The following is a 15,553-nucleotide window of genomic DNA, read 5'->3' on the forward strand; positions in this document are numbered from 1 at the left end:
ACTGGACCTCTCAGTTTGGTTTGTGATATTTGGAGCAATCTAATTGATTTGAGAAATATTATGGCTTGCTATGAGGTACCAACAGTCCAAGACATTTATGTGCTTTGGTGAGTGAATGCTAGTAATTTATTAGTCTGTCACTTTGCACCAGTGATCAGGTGTATCAGTAAATCATATGATTGCACCTTGCTAATGCTGACAAGCTGGACTGGATAGTCTGGATAAAGTAACATGTCTTGGCTGACTGAAATGGTACCTTATTGTCATTTGTAAAAGTATCAGCTGAATTCCTTAATCGTTCATTTTTATGTATTAAAATGATTTATTCTGTTTTTTCTTTCAGATGTGTCATGGTCAAAATGAACCTGACCTCCAGCTCTGATCCTGTCTACTTCCTTACCAGCAGATTTCCTGGTATGAGAGACCAGCCAGATACCATCATCAAAGCTGACTCTGCTATCTTAGGTACTATGCACAACTGTAAAGCTGTGTAAATTATATGTGTACATGTTAAATGATATTCTATCTGAAAGAACACGTGCAGGGAATAGGAAATTAAAGAAAACAAAAGAATTTAAGATTATGCCTATATTCCTGCAGGACAATGCGTGGAGGAAAAAGAAGACATACGAAGGACAGTCAAAGAACTAAAAAAGCAAAAAATACCAAAATGTAACAGAAAGCCACTTGACTTTAGGCTGGTGACAGAGAGATAATAATGTAAGGCTGCGAAAAGAATTGTGGCAATCTGAAATGGAAATATGATTTGTAGGCACAATAATTTCAAATCATTGCTTTGTTTTTTCCAAATTAGGTTATTTTATTAGTTGAGAAAATTGATTCACAATAATAATATTCTCCACATTTTCAGGTGGCTCCTACCAGAGTATGGGCAATTCAGCAGATAACAGAACATTAATGCTGCCTCCAGATGAGTTTAATCCATTAGGAGGGCATACAATCTGGCAGGTAACTGTTGTGGCAACAGTTCTACTTTTAACTTTGATCTTATTAGATCTGTTTTAGGGCTTCACTGTATAAATTCCATTGCTTCAGTACCAAGCCATGGAACTCTAACTACCACCAAAAATTCAGCTCATGGGTCTAGGGGCTTGATGGCTCCTGTGAAAGTTTTGCGTACAGTAGATATTCCGGGGCAAACTTTGCATACATGAAAATTTATTTTCATAAAGAGACTTTTTACAAGTATGGTTACATTTTTGTTTTGTTCAGATTGAGATATTATTGCCAAACAAAACTGTTCCACATGTAATATAATGTTAAACTGACAGTGATGCAGGATGACATCTGCAGTGAAAGCACGTCATTTGAACCATTGCTTGACAAGTGAATAGTTTTCTGTATGTTCCTCATTTATCCTAAAGGTGTTATAGGTTTGGAGGAACTATATAGAGTAATAGGTCATTTACTGCACAATGGCTGTTGAGTTTAAGGAAGCAGTTCGTTTTTGATTTTTGCCTACGTCTTCACCTTCAGGTCATCATAATTGTCCTCCTCACTGGATCACTTTCTCTTGTCACTATTGTTGGCAACATCCTAGTGTTGGTGTCGTTCAAGGTAAATAAGGCACTGAAGACAGTGAACAATTACTATCTGCTGAGCCTAGCCTTTGCTGACCTGACCATTGGAACGCTGTCTATGAATCTGTATACCACCTACATCATCATGGACCAGTGGGCCCTGGGACCAGTTGTTTGTGACCTGTGGCTTGCGATAGACTATGTGGCCAGTAATGCCTCTGTCATGAATCTGCTAGTCATCAGCTTTGACAGGTAAGTTGAATTTAAAAAAAAAAATTCAGTAAAGTAAATCTATCTACCAGGGGTGCAACGATCGATATCGTATCGATATTGAACTGTTCGGGTGCTTTCGGTTCGGTACGCATATGTGTCGAACAATACAACATTTTTAATTTATTTTATCAACTTTCCTTCTGACGGTGCTGTCTGTGTTGAGCGCTCAGTGGATCTGCGCTCGACAGTGCAGCCTAGGCGGAGTAGTCGAACGCAGATTCACTGAGCGCAGGGCAAGCTAGCGAGACAGAAGTTAAGCTCTCCTTGCAACATGGCAAATTGAACCTCCCCCACCCTCATTCAGATGTGCCGTTTGGAACTATTTTGGTTTTCATGTGACGTATGACCCTGAAGGTAAGCGCATCATGGACAAAAGTGAAACAATGTGTCGGATGTGCCACGCAATGCTCAATTACATGGGTGGGAGCTAGTGTGTTAGCACAGTTAGCTCGTTAACGTGTTGGCCGTCCAGCCCCAGGCACGGGGCGATCCGCGGTAACTCGTTAACGGAGATTTGCCGTGTTGTGGCGTTAACGTCATTTCAGATTAACGCTGACAGCACTAGTGGGAACACAACGAATATGACTGCACATTTACTCCGACATCATCCTCGTGCAAAGACAAGTGGAAGCAGACAAAAACAACAAGCACGCATGCTACAAACTTTACCCGAGTCATTTAGACAGCCGTTAGCACAGGATTCTCCTTATGGGGACCTGATATGTTTAATATGCTGCTGAGAATATAGCCCAGAAGAAGCGTATAGTAGAGCTTTTATTTTGGAAAGAGCCATTTCTCTGTAATAAACTCTTTTCCAAAGATGAGTGATTTCTCCATCAGATAGATTTTTTTTTTTTTATCACTTTATTGTTTCAGCAACATTAAATTTAAAAACTGTACTTTTGAGTTAAAATATATATTTATAATTTTAATAAATGACAAATTAAAAAGGCATGAACAATTTTTTTTTGTATTGAAAAAATATCGAACCGTGACACCAAAGTATTGAACCGAACCGTGAATTTTGTGTATCGTTGCACCCCTACTATCTACGGTCATGTATTTTGATGTATAAATTTTAATGATTTAAAAATAAATACATAAAACATGTATTGGAATCGCAAACATTTCCATGCTTTATGATTGAAATGTATCCATAGCCATGACAAAGCTTTCATGAGCGTCATGGGTTTGAAAATATCTAATTCTTTTGACTCTGAACAGCTTCAAATAGTTGCCTGCCTTCTTTTTGTATCCTCTTAGGTATTTTTCTGTGACCAGACCACTGACTTACCGGGCCAAGCGAACAACCAAGCGGGCCATGACCATGATTGGATTAGCCTGGTCTATCTCTTTTATTCTGTGGGCCCCAGCCATTCTGTTCTGGCAGTACATCGTGGGTGAGCGGACAGTACAGCCAAACGAGTGCTACATTCAGTTCTTGTCTGAGCCTATAATTACATTTTGTACAGCTATTGCTGCCTTCTACCTGCCAGTAACTATTATGGCAATCCTGTTCTGGAAGATCTATCAGGAGACAGAGAAGCGAGCTAAAGATGTACAGGGTCTCAAGGGATCTGGGTCAGGGAACAACCCAAATCAGGCTCCACATGAAAGGGGTAGTAGTGGAAAAAAAGGTGGAGAAAGTACACCCAACAACCAGAATATCTCAGCAGCTATGCTGCACCAGGTGAGGTCCCAAAACTACAGCAGCTATGGACTAAATCATTTGTCTTCTGAGAAGAACAACGCAAGCCTACCAGGAGGCGTAGAAAGTAGAGGGAAATGCAACATGTTCTGCTTTGAGATTTCATCTCTTCTGCCAGTTCACCATGCATCCAAGAGATTAAATGCCACATCACCACCAGCAGAACAGAGTAGCTGTGACAGCTTTAACAATAACGAGGCCTGGGATTCAGAAGACCAGTCAGGTTCAGAGGCAGAAGTCGATGCAAGATCTTCAAAAGGTTGGACATAGACCTATTTAGTGGTCTTTGTTTTCATAATATATTAATAAATACCCTACTACATGATGTTTAATGTTCATTACATGTCCCTTTTGATGTTTAATATATCTATATAGATGGTAAGAAGTCTAGAAAGGGGAAGGAAAACAAGGAAAAATATCCCCTGTCTACAAACATAAGTCCAAGAGGATCAAATGCAGCAACCTCCTGTTCTGCTGACCTGTCACCTACAGCTATCACCATGAAAGACGCTGCAGTGGCCAAACGCTTTGCCTCCAAGGCCAAGACGGAGATCAGCAAGCGCAAGAACGAAAAAAAGGCAAATGAGAAAAAAGCTGCAAGGACACTTAGCGCCATTCTGTTTGCCTTCATTACAACATGGTTACCATATAATATCATGGTTTTGGTCAATACTTTTTGTCAGGACTGTATCCCTGAAACTCTCTGGGCTCTGGGCTACTGGTTGTGTTATGTTAACAGCACAGTCAACCCCATGTGCTATGCCTTATGCAACAAGACCTTCAGGACAACCTTTAGAGATATTTTAATGTGTCAGTGGAATCAAAGAAAGAACAAGCCTCATTTTTATCAGAGACAGGCTGTGGCATTCCATAAGAAAGACCCCATGTAGAGTGTGGATCTTTGTTTAAAGCTGCACTTTCTAATCCACAATCAGAGTTGGATGCCTTAACTTTAATGGAAACATAATTAATTGAAATTCACCCTCACAAATATTTTTGTGTTCTATTAATTTATGTGTAGTTATTATTGTAGGGTTTTTACATTACAATATAAAGCCCCTTGAGGCAACTGTTGCTGTGATTTGGTGCTATATATAAATACAGTTAATTTGAATGTTATTGTATTCTTGCTTTTTTACCAAGCTACTGTAGTAGAAAAACCTATCGTCCAAAATATTGTATCTTCATTGCTTCATTTGGAATGGATAATTATCTTCCACAGATACTCCAAATAATCACGTTTCATGTATTTAGCGTCATATCCATAAAAAAAACTGGTCACCAGATATTACATAGTAATACAGATGAATCACTAGAATATATCACCTTCAGTGTTTTTGGTGGGTGTATCTTTACATTGCCCACATGTCCAAATAACTCATGGATTAAACAGTTTCTCCACCCTGAGGCCAAATAATCAGTTTCAGTGAAAAAACAACTCTCAGTTTAACTTAAAAAAAATACAATAAAAATAAAATCTTCAGAAACTTGAATATTTGCAAAGTTTGAGCCCATAAAATGACTTTGTGTAAAATGTCTGACCTTCACTTTCGCACTTACTTTATGACACACTGTACTGGTCTTAATAACTACGATGTTCAAGTAGATTAATTTTAGTTTCATTTATGAAATGACAATCTTGAAGGATTTATAATTTCCTGGATTCAATTCAAATAATAATGTGTAATAATACAGAATGATACAGGGAATAAGTATTGAGCATGCTTACTGAAATTTATATAATACTTAGTACAACTAGCTGCTTGCATTGCTTGGGTGTGATCTTTGATCCATTTTTTCACGCAAACTGTCTTCAAATCTTAAAGGTTTCAGAGTGTGAACTTGGATTTTTAGTTCTTTCCAAAGATTTATAAATGGATTCAAGGCGGGGCCATTTCACAAGATGCATTTTCTTTCTCCAATTGAGAATTTTCTTTCTGTGTGTTTGGGAATTGTCTTGCATTGTCTACCCTTGTTTTACATGCAGCATCATGGCTGATGGCAACAGGTCAAGGATGTCTTGGTACATCACTCCATTTATCCTCCCTTTAGTTATATGAAGTCTGCCAAGTTTGAGCATGACCACATGCTACAAAAAACAATCCCCACCATAGTGTTTCCACCTCCAAACTTGGTTGGTATGGTGTTTTTGAGGTGCCATTTCTCCTCCTCCTCCACAATGTGTGCAGTGAGATCAAGAGAGTTTAATTTTGGTCTCATTTGACAAGACTATGTTCACCCAGTAGATCATTGGCTTGTCTAAATGTTTTGCAGAAAACTTTAAGTGACCCGCAAATTTATTTATCAGCAATTTATTTATTGGAGTGAGCTGAAAAATCCTTCAGTAGTCTTCAAGGATTTGTTATTTGTAAGGTTACAGTAACCTTTAAGAACACTGTAAATGTTATAAAAATAAACAGGTTTTTACCACTACTATTTCACAAAGGCTTAAAAAAGGAATGTCCACAATTTAGACTATTTTAATGTGGGATATTTTATTAAAGCAATTTAGCAGAAGCAAAGCAAAAGCACAACCAAAAAATAATGATCACATAATCAAATCATATTTAATTATACTTATCCAATTAATCTAACCTGAGTTAATGCTCATTTCTAATACTAATCTGGAAAGGAGAGCTGTTGAAGAGAGAATGGGTATGCATTGGCTAGAAATGGGAATTGATAAGAATAAAGCACTTCAATGCGAGTAAAGATTCCAAGGAATTGGACTCCTGGGAACCTCGATACCCATCCCTAGCCTTGGCCATGATGCCCTTATCTCTCATCCATTTTGATATCATCTAATAGGAAAGTAGCTCCCTTTGGAAATTCAGTCCCCTAGGAATAAGGTAAAAATCCAGATCTTCTTGAAGTTATAATCCACAGGACCACAGTAGACATCCTTGAAAGTTGTAATCCAGAAGAAAAAAAAAGGAAATTCAAGTCTTCTTGAATTTATAACCTAAAATGTACAAAAAAATCTAAAACCAATTTTTGGGTCCACCGATGAACCTTGAAATACAATGTTTTGCTCATCCCCAGAAGACCGAGAAGAACAACCTCAAATGTTCCTACAAGCCTTCTTTTTATAAAGGCAAGGCAAGTTTTTTTGTATAGCACAATTCAATGGATGGGGCCTTCAGCTGTAAAGCCACATATTCAAAAGCCTGAAAACTTCCAGGAGATAGCTGCTTACATTGAAATGATTCATTAATAAGACAGCAACCCCTCCTCCTCTCCTGCTCACCCTGGCCTCACTGATAAAACTGTAGTTAGGAGGGGTCGTCTCGATGAGAACAGCTCCACTGTTACTTTGGTCCAACCAAGTTTCAGTTAAAAACATAAAATCAAGGCTGTGCTCAGTGATTAAATCATTAATTAAAAATGTTTTCCCAGCTAAAGATCTAACGTTTAATAAAGCCAACTTAAGTGTTTTAGAGGTATTACTTGTCCCCTCGTGTTTGGGAGCAGTCTGTGGCACACAAGGTATGTTTACTATGTTTAAAGATCTTTGAGAGTGCAGCTCTCTGTGTTTTGACCAGGCCACATGTCTCCTTCTGTCACCTGAAAGTACAGAGATTTTAAAACCTTCTAGTAAACAGGGTCCCAGCTTCTCCTGGGAAAAGTCGCCACTGCCATAATCCTCGCAGCCCGGACCCTCCACACATCACACATCAGACTGCGGAGACAGGGCATGAAGGTGGTAAGGAGGAACTAAGGGGGGCAAGGCTGGGCAATGTAACTTCGATTGCTCTGTTGAGGGTTAGGGTTAGGGCGAACCTTTGGCCGCTCTGGTGGGGGGTTTATGGGGGACAAAAACGGATTGGGCCGGGGGTTAGATCTGAGCCCAGCACTGACCCGCTCCATCATCTCCTCAGTGAATAAAACTTTTTGGAAACAAGACAAACAACAACAAATTAGCAGAGCCAAATACAAACAGAAGGGAAAAAAACACAGGCACATAAGTTACAAATATCAATATCTGGGTCAAAATATGTACAGTATTCCACATTTAAAGTCAAGGGAAAAAAATACAGACATTAATTATCATGAGGTAGGGGATCAAACAAAGCCCGACATATCCTATAGCACACAATTGCCCTTTATTGCCCTTCACAATTGCCCTTTATAATGGCCTCCACCCCCCTTTTATACTCATTTGCTCATATAGAATAGAATAGAATAGAATAGAATTCAACTTTATTGTCATTGCACATGCACAGGTACAGGGCAACGAAATGCAGTTTGCGTCCATCCAGAAGTGCTTTAGTGATATAGATATATTACAATATATATTAGCAATAATATAGATATGTAAGTATATTACAGAAATGGGTCTATTATGGTATGTTATAATGTACACGGTATGAAGTATGTTGTGAATATTCTATAACTATAAGTATGTACAGGCTGTAGTGAGTACAAGCTATGTACAGGCTATGAACAGGATATAAATATGAAAAACTATACAGAATATGAAATAAATAACTTTACAGAATCTGAGATATACAGCTATACAGAAATGGGAACTATGCAAGTTGTAAACAGTTGTAGGATTAAAGATTATCGACTGTACAGAATGATTATTTACACAGAGCTATACAGTAGTGCAGTTAAGATAAGTGAGGGTGTAGATAGTTTCTACAGAGGCTATATAAAGTGCTAGTGAGCAAATATGAGCAAATTATAAAACAATTGTATGATATGATGCCAACATTCTTCAGATATAAGGTCCCCCTATTTCAGTGTTGGGAAGCTTACTTTTAACATGTATTCCACTACGGATTACAGAATACATGCCCCAAAATGTAGTTTATAACGTATTCTGTTAAGTTACTTAATGTGAGTAACGTGTTCTGAATACTTTGGATTACCTGATATATTGTCCAGCTTTTTACAACAACATGAATGTACTATCGCTGTGTGATTTACTACTATTACCAATGTTAGCTCGGTAACATTGTTACCGAGCTAACATTGTTAGCTGGTGTTGGCTGAGGTTAGTTCATAGACTGTAGACTGTTAGACTTGATTAACAATTTGCAGCTAGCATTAACAACCTCCTAGCTGCAAATAATCATGTGCAGTTCTGAAAGCAATACCAACTAGATTTTTAAATCTTAATATAAAACTAGAAAGCGAAAATTTCTGAAGAAATTTTAAGTGTGCCTATGCCGCCGCTAATCAGTGTAGTTTGCCATTCAAACGGCTACAGAGAGCAAAACTCAGCAGAGCAGCCATTCTCCACCATGAACTATGGTAAAACCAAACACCGCTCGTTTGCTTCAGTGCAAACATACTGTCATAAATTACGCTTAAATAGACATGAAAATAAGAATAAGAATTAAAAGTTAAAAATTAAAAGTGCTAAATAGATAGGTATATACATGATACAGTGGGGCAAAAAAGTATTTAGTCAGCCACCGATTGTGCAAGTTCCCCCACCTAAAATGATGACAGAGGTCAGTAATTTGCACCAGAGGTACACTTCAACTGTGAGAGACAGAATGTGAAAAAAAAAAATCCATGAATCCACATGGTAGGATTTGTAAAGAATTTATTCGTAAATCAGGGTGGAAAATAAGTATTTGGTCAATAACAAAAATACAACTCAATACTTTGTAACATAACCTTTGTTGGCAATAACAGAGGTCAAACGTTTACTATAGGTCTTTACCAGGTTTGCACACACAGTAGCTGGTATTTTGGCCCATTCCTCCATGCAGATCTTCTCGAGAGCAGTGATGTTTTGGGGCTGTCGCCGAGCAACACGGACTTTCAACTCCCGCCACAGATTTTCTATGGGGTTGAGGTCTGGAGACTGGCTAGGCCACTCCAGGACTTTCAAATGCTTCTTACGGAGCCACTCCTTTGTTGCCCGGGCGGTGTGTTTTGGATCATTGTCATGTTGGAAGACCCAGCCTCGTTTCATCTTCAAAGTTCTCACTGATGGAAGGAGGTTTTGGCTCAAAATCTCACGATACATGGCCCCATTCATTCTGTCCTTAACACGGATCAGTCGTCCTGTCCCCTTGGCAGAAAAACAGCCCCATAGCATGATGTTTCCACCCCCATGCTTCACAGTAGGTATGGTGTTCTTGGGATGCAACTCAGTATTCTTCGTCCTCCAAACACGACGAGTTGAGTTTATACCAAAAAGTTCTACTTTGGTTTCATCTGACCACATGACATTCTCCCAATCCTCTGCTGTATCATCCATGTGCTCTCTGGCAAACTTCAGACGGGCCTGGACATGCACTGGCTTCAGCAGCGGAACACGTCTGGCACTGCGGGATTTGATTCCCTGCCGTTGTAGTGTGTTACTGATGGTGACCTTTGTTACTTTGGTCCCAGCTCTCTGCAGGTCATTCACCAGGTCCCCCCGTGTGGTTCTGGGATCTTTGCTCACCGTTCTCATGATCATTTTGACCCCACGGGATGAGAGCTTGCGTGGAGCCCCAGATCGTGGGAGATTATCAGTGGTCTTGTATGTCTTCCATTTTCTGATGATTGCTCCCACAGTTGATTTTTTCACACCAAGCTGCTTGCCTATTGTAGATTCACTCTTCCCAGTCTGGTGCAGGTCTACAATACTTTTCCTGGTGTCCTTCGAAAGCTCTTTGGTCTTGGCCATGGCGGAGTTTGGAGTCTGACTGTTTGAGGCTGTGGACAGGTGTCTTTTATACAGATGATGAGTTCAAACAGGTGCCATTCATACAGGTAACGAGTGGGGGACAGAACAGCGTCTTACAGAAGACGTTACAGGTCTGTGAGAGCCAGAGATTTTCCATGTTTGAGGTGACCAAATACTTATTTGCCACCCTGATTTAGGAATAAATTCTTTACAAATCCTACCATGTGAATTCATGGATTTTTTTTTTCACATTCTGTCTCTCACAGTTGAAGTGTACCTCTGGTGCAAATTACTGACCTCTGTCATCATTTTAAGTAGGGGAACTTGCACAATCGGTGGCTGACTAAATACTTTTTTGCCCCACTGTATATACATGAGTGCAGGTGGTGATCAGTGCCAAACATGGAATGATGCAGTCAACACAGCGTAGGGTCATGTGTTAGGGGTGAGAACAGTCATAAGGTTATTGTTCATGTGTCCAACAGCAGAGGGGAAGAAACTGTTCTTATGGCGAGAGGTTCTGGTGCGAATGGACCGGAGCCTCCTGCCTCCAGTTTCAAACTCCAGTTTCCAGCAATGGCGGCTGCTACTAAGTTTTAAAATTACTCTTACTAATCTTTCTGGGTCACAAAATAAACTTTTAACATATTTTCAGGCGAGAAAGTAGCTGTGTAAACATCAAATATCTGCTCGGTTTATCAAGATATCGCATATTTGCCAAAGTGCTTCGACGTTTTCGGAGACGTCTGCTATCCATCAGCTCGACAGCTAGCCGGGAGCTCGAGGGTTACTGATGCGGCCGAGAACGGCACAACTCCTGGCACATCATTTTCAGACCATCGCGGACTTTCGCTACTCGGGTTAAATGTAATATATAATTCACTTAGACAACCTACAGATGTTATTGTTGGGCTTTTTTCAGTGTTTTGTTTGTTTGTGAGTAAATCGGTTTGGCTGAGATTAAAGTTATTAGATTAGATTAGATAAAATAAAACTTTATTAATCTCCCTCCTCCTTGGTTTTTACACAGCTGACTAAACGTCAAACAGAAACCTGATTAAACATAAGTATGAGACAGTCGAGAATTTACGCCAGTGTCCTGTTATATTTTAGATAGCAAGGAGCAGACGGCTGAGTTTATTAAACTCCACCGAGACAGCGGCGACGCTAATCTGAAGGCTAGACCGTCCAATTTCACGGCCGTTTACTTCCGGCCTACCCGACCTCCTCAGGAGGATGCAGCCCATGAATTTGGACACGACCAGTGTAACTGATTGTAAAAAGTCAGCACAACGAAAATATACATAACGTCTTACCTGACATTCAGTTCACCGGACACTCGTACCGGCGGCGTGAGAGGGAGGGTGAGGGGGGTGAAACCAGACAGAGAACCACTCTCGGTGTAAGCCAGGGCCAGTCGCTTGGCGGCCGCCTCGCATCTCTCTTTTTCCCCATCTCCTTTCTGTCATACACCGCTGCCCTCCGTTGTAGCTCCGCGTTAGCCACCACCAAACAACCGAGTTATTTTTTCCACATCGAACAGCATCTGGACAATCCACCACCTTTCACTGTTTTTACCGTTACTAAAATGAATAAATGAATCACCAGCCCATATAAATGAAAAATAAATCCAGCAGCCAACCAAGAGTCATCAAGAAAGACTAGGGGATGGAACGAGAGCGTGAGCCGGCCTATGTGTGAGCCAGCCCGGCCTGGGTGTCACACAAGCCGCGCTAGCCAGCTAGCCGGCTAGCTGCCATGCGGCGCTAGCAGTAACATCGTGAGAGATATGGGACTTCTTGATAAAATATGGGACTTCTTGATAAAACGAGCAGATATTTGAAGTTTACACACCTACATTCTCGCCTGAAAACCGGTCGATCAGCGGCCGCCTCGCATGTTTCTTTCCCCACATACGAGGGGAAAGAGACACATACCGGTGGCTAGCTAGCTAGCTCCGCGTTAGCCACCACCAAACAACTCAGTTAGTTTTTCCTCATCGATCAGCATCATCGGCCCATATAAACGAAAAATAAGTCCAGCTAAGACAAAGACTGTTTGCGGAGCGATCGGGGATGAAAGGAGTTAGAGACGCCTCACTGAAAGCCAAGCCTGGGTGCTTTTGAGTGAAGCAGCGCTAGCCGGCTAGCTAGCCGCGCTAGCTAGCCAACATCGTGAAAAATCTGTTGCCAATATGGGATGTTTTGACAAAACGAGCAGATATTTGACGTTTACACACCTACATTCTCACCTGAAAATATCTTAAAAGTTTACTTTGTGACCTAGAAACACGAATAAGAGGAATATATTAAACGAAGTGGCAGCCGCCATTGTTTGACTGGGTAGAGGCATGCTATGAATTGTGGGATATGCAGTTTTCCATCAAGCATACACCCTTGCCGTTACCGTAACTATTCAATGCTTCGCGCAACCTTAAGAATTCCAATGGTTCCTGAAAGCACCGACGCTGTGCGCGCCGTTGATATTGTTGTCATTATGGTAATCCAAATACGGGGACATACCACTAGAGTGAGCCAACACACCACAAATTAAGTTTCACTTACCGGTAAGTTTCATTTTCCTTCCCATTCATTTCAATGGGCAAAAACTTGCATTAAAATATTCATATTTAAAAAACTATAGAAGTAATAAACACCAAAAGTCATAGCACACTATTCCTGATCCAGCCGCACAAAATGATATAACATATATACGCGCGAAAATTTCAGGCTGAAAAAGGAAAATAATAATAATAATAATAATAAGAATAATAAATCCGAGCAATAGTAATAAGTGTGCCTTTTGGCATAGGCACACTTAATGAGTAACAGGGTGGACATTAGGCAAGGCTGCGCTCTTTGCAGTGATCTCGTATTGAAAACTATTTCTGTATCAGTAATATGTTTACTTTCTGACATGGTCCTGGGTCACTGACCCAGTATTTAGTATTCTATGTGCCTCTCTTGTCTTTGGTCTCTGTGTTTCTGTCTCCCCTGTCAGCTTTATCCCCTAGTCAACTCTGCAGCTCAGTGTTATGTTTCCTGTTTTACTTTGAAGGTCTGTGTCCTAGGTGAATGTATTGAATTTTGCTTCCCTTTGGTCACATCATGTCTGATTTGTCCCAGCTGTGCTGTCCTCCTGTGTCTCATTCCCCTCGTTATTCCCCAGTGTATTTAAGTCTTGTGTTTCTCTGTGTCAGTGTTGTGTCCTCCCTCATGCTGTGTGTTCCTCTTGGAGACGTTTAGTTTATATTTTCCAGTTTACTTTAGTTCTGCATCTTTTCCATGTGTCAGCAATAAAGCTGCATTTTGAGTTATTCCCGTGTGTTGTGAGTTCTGCATTTACGGTCCTCTTCCTGCCTGCACACAGCTGAATCAAGACAAAGGACACGACCACAAAATTGACTCAGTAGACTCACATTTTGCCTGGAGGAGGAATGGTTAGAGCAACTAGGGAATTTCTACCGGAGGATAATCCATGCTGCGGATCCCTACAAGAAGCAACTGGAGGTAGTGATGGTGAGATGAATCCTCATGATGAACTGAAGCTTCCCATCCAACTGGTCGACTCATGGTTCGAAGCATTGTGATGATTCATTTGCTCTACTGCGTCATCAAGTGGACAATTCAAGTGAAACGGGCTCAATGATTATAGTGATGTGATGTGTAAACCGCTAAACTGAATAAATAAATTGTTTTTCATGGTTATTTATCCTGAATATTGTCTCAGTATGTCTGATACAAAAGAGAAAGTGGAAACTATCAGTACACAGTTTTTGGGATGATTGTGTAACTGCGTAATCATGCTTATGTACATCTCAATAATGACACAAACTAGTGTGTGGCACTTCAAGTTGAATGAATAAAGGAATTACTATTGTTCATGACACCAATAACTGAACTCTAAATATTAGTTATATTTAATACTATACTAATTTTATATTATATTAATTTAATTAATGTTTGTGTATAATAAATTGGCAGCTTAACACAGGAATGTACATGGAAACAAAAAGGGAGGGAGTTGTGATGTGAATGTGCTTGTGACTTTATAACAGTGCTCATGACACTAGGGTAAAGTTTTCATTTGTTTTTATTCAAAAATAGCAGCTTTTCCACAGTGCTGGGCTTAAGACGGTTCCGCTTTTTTGAGAGGATTTCTCCTGCTTTTGAAAATATCCTCTCACAGGGCACAGATGAAGCAGGGGTTGCAAGAAAAACCACAGCAAGTTTATACAAGTTTGGATAAAGAAATTTGTGTCCAGTACTCCAGTAGCTATGTAACACGTACGTAATCCAATTCCACAACACGATGTGATGGGGGAATCAGCTGTGTTTTGCTGCCCATTTTATTTCGAATCTGGCGCGAACCGGTGAACCAGTTCCCGAATCAGTCACGTGGTACGGACTGCCCGCGAGGCCTCGAACGTCACTGCATACGTAATCAACGCAAGCCTCGATACGCGCTTCAGAAAAACGCCCCCGCGATTACCCGACGCGCGATTCGAAGCTTCGACACACAGGACAGATCACTAACTGGAGGTAGTGTTTGTTGATCACTTCCTGTCATCCACTACGTGTCCCGTCAGTTTCTTGGACATTAAAGCACTAAAACAAATAATCATGGACTTGAGAGCAAGCCTCTGTTTTGAACTGTTTGGCATGGGTGGCCCAGGCAAGGAGGACTCAGCCACCCTTCTAAAAACCCTCGCAGCTTAGTTTGCTCAGTCATTAGCTTTGCTGTTAGTTCAGCCTGTAGCTCAGTCCGCTGCCCGGCAGCCATCAGCTCAGTCCGCTGCCTGGCAGCCATCAGCTCAGTCACCTACTGAGGTTACAGTTCAGCCTTCTTCCCAACCACCAGCTCCACTACCACAATTGTCACTGCAGTCACCTGCTCAGGCTCCAGTTCAGTCTCCTGTTCCGTCCCCTGAAGCGTGGCCTCCTGCTAACTTGCCCCTACTCAGTCCCCACTAGTTCAGTTTCCTGCTCAGTCGCCCTTAGCTCAGCCATCTCCCCAGTGTGCAGCTTAACCATTAACACAGCCCCTAGCTCAGTCATCTACTCCACCATCTGCTCCACTCTCACCTCAACCATCACTTTGGTTATCAGCTCAGTCTCCTGCGTCTGCCTCTGCTGGAGGGTCGAAGGGGCCCGTTCAGCCGCCTTCAGCCTCCGCTGGAGGGTCTGAGCGGCCCGTCCAGCCTTCGCTGTCGCCTGCAGTGTCACCACCTGCGGCTTCCACGGCGTCGCCTGCAGTGCTGTCAACGCCTGGTCCTGCCCCTTCTGGTCCTGCGGTAGCCACGCTGCCGCTTTATCCAGGCCGCTGACTGGACTTCTTCGCTGGCGTGGTTGGCCGCCTGAACTGTTTTCACGACGCCCCTACAATCCACATGGGCGG

The 15,553-nt window shown here is 41.3% G+C and overlaps 1 protein-coding gene across 1 annotated transcript; it reads left to right on the forward strand.

The window, feature by feature from the left end:
* Positions 1-350: 350 nt before the first annotated feature.
* Positions 351-4,529, forward strand: chrm3b (cholinergic receptor, muscarinic 3b). The gene is made up of 5 exons (XM_086271167.1): positions 351-465; positions 872-969; positions 1,498-1,793; positions 3,078-3,781; positions 3,898-4,529. The coding sequence occupies exons 1-5, from the start codon at positions 351-353 to the stop codon at positions 4,410-4,412; spliced, it is 1,728 nt and encodes a 575-aa protein (XP_086127293.1). The 3' UTR covers positions 4,413-4,529.
* The last annotated feature ends 11,024 nt before the right edge of the window (positions 4,530-15,553 follow it).

This window comes from Aulonocara sp. 'chitande type north' Nkhata Bay, linkage group LG18, assembly GCF_057382095.1.
Source record: "Aulonocara sp. 'chitande type north' Nkhata Bay isolate Kocher_YH1m ecotype deep benthic linkage group LG18, A_spYH_male_GT1.1, whole genome shotgun sequence".
NCBI classification, from domain to species: Eukaryota; Metazoa; Chordata; class Actinopteri; order Cichliformes; family Cichlidae; genus Aulonocara; species Aulonocara sp. 'chitande type north' Nkhata Bay.

Excerpts from the sequence above, each read along its gene's own strand:
- chrm3b (XM_086271167.1), top strand. The coding sequence starts at position 351 with ATGGTCAAAATGAACCTGACCTCCAGCTCTGATCCTGTCTACTTCCTT. Across the intron at positions 970-1,497 it reads GAGGGCATACAATCTGGCAG|GTCATCATAATTGTCCTCCT; the intron begins GTAACTGTTGTG and ends CTTCACCTTCAG. Across the intron at positions 3,782-3,897 it reads CGATGCAAGATCTTCAAAAG|ATGGTAAGAAGTCTAGAAAG; the intron begins GTTGGACATAGA and ends ATATCTATATAG.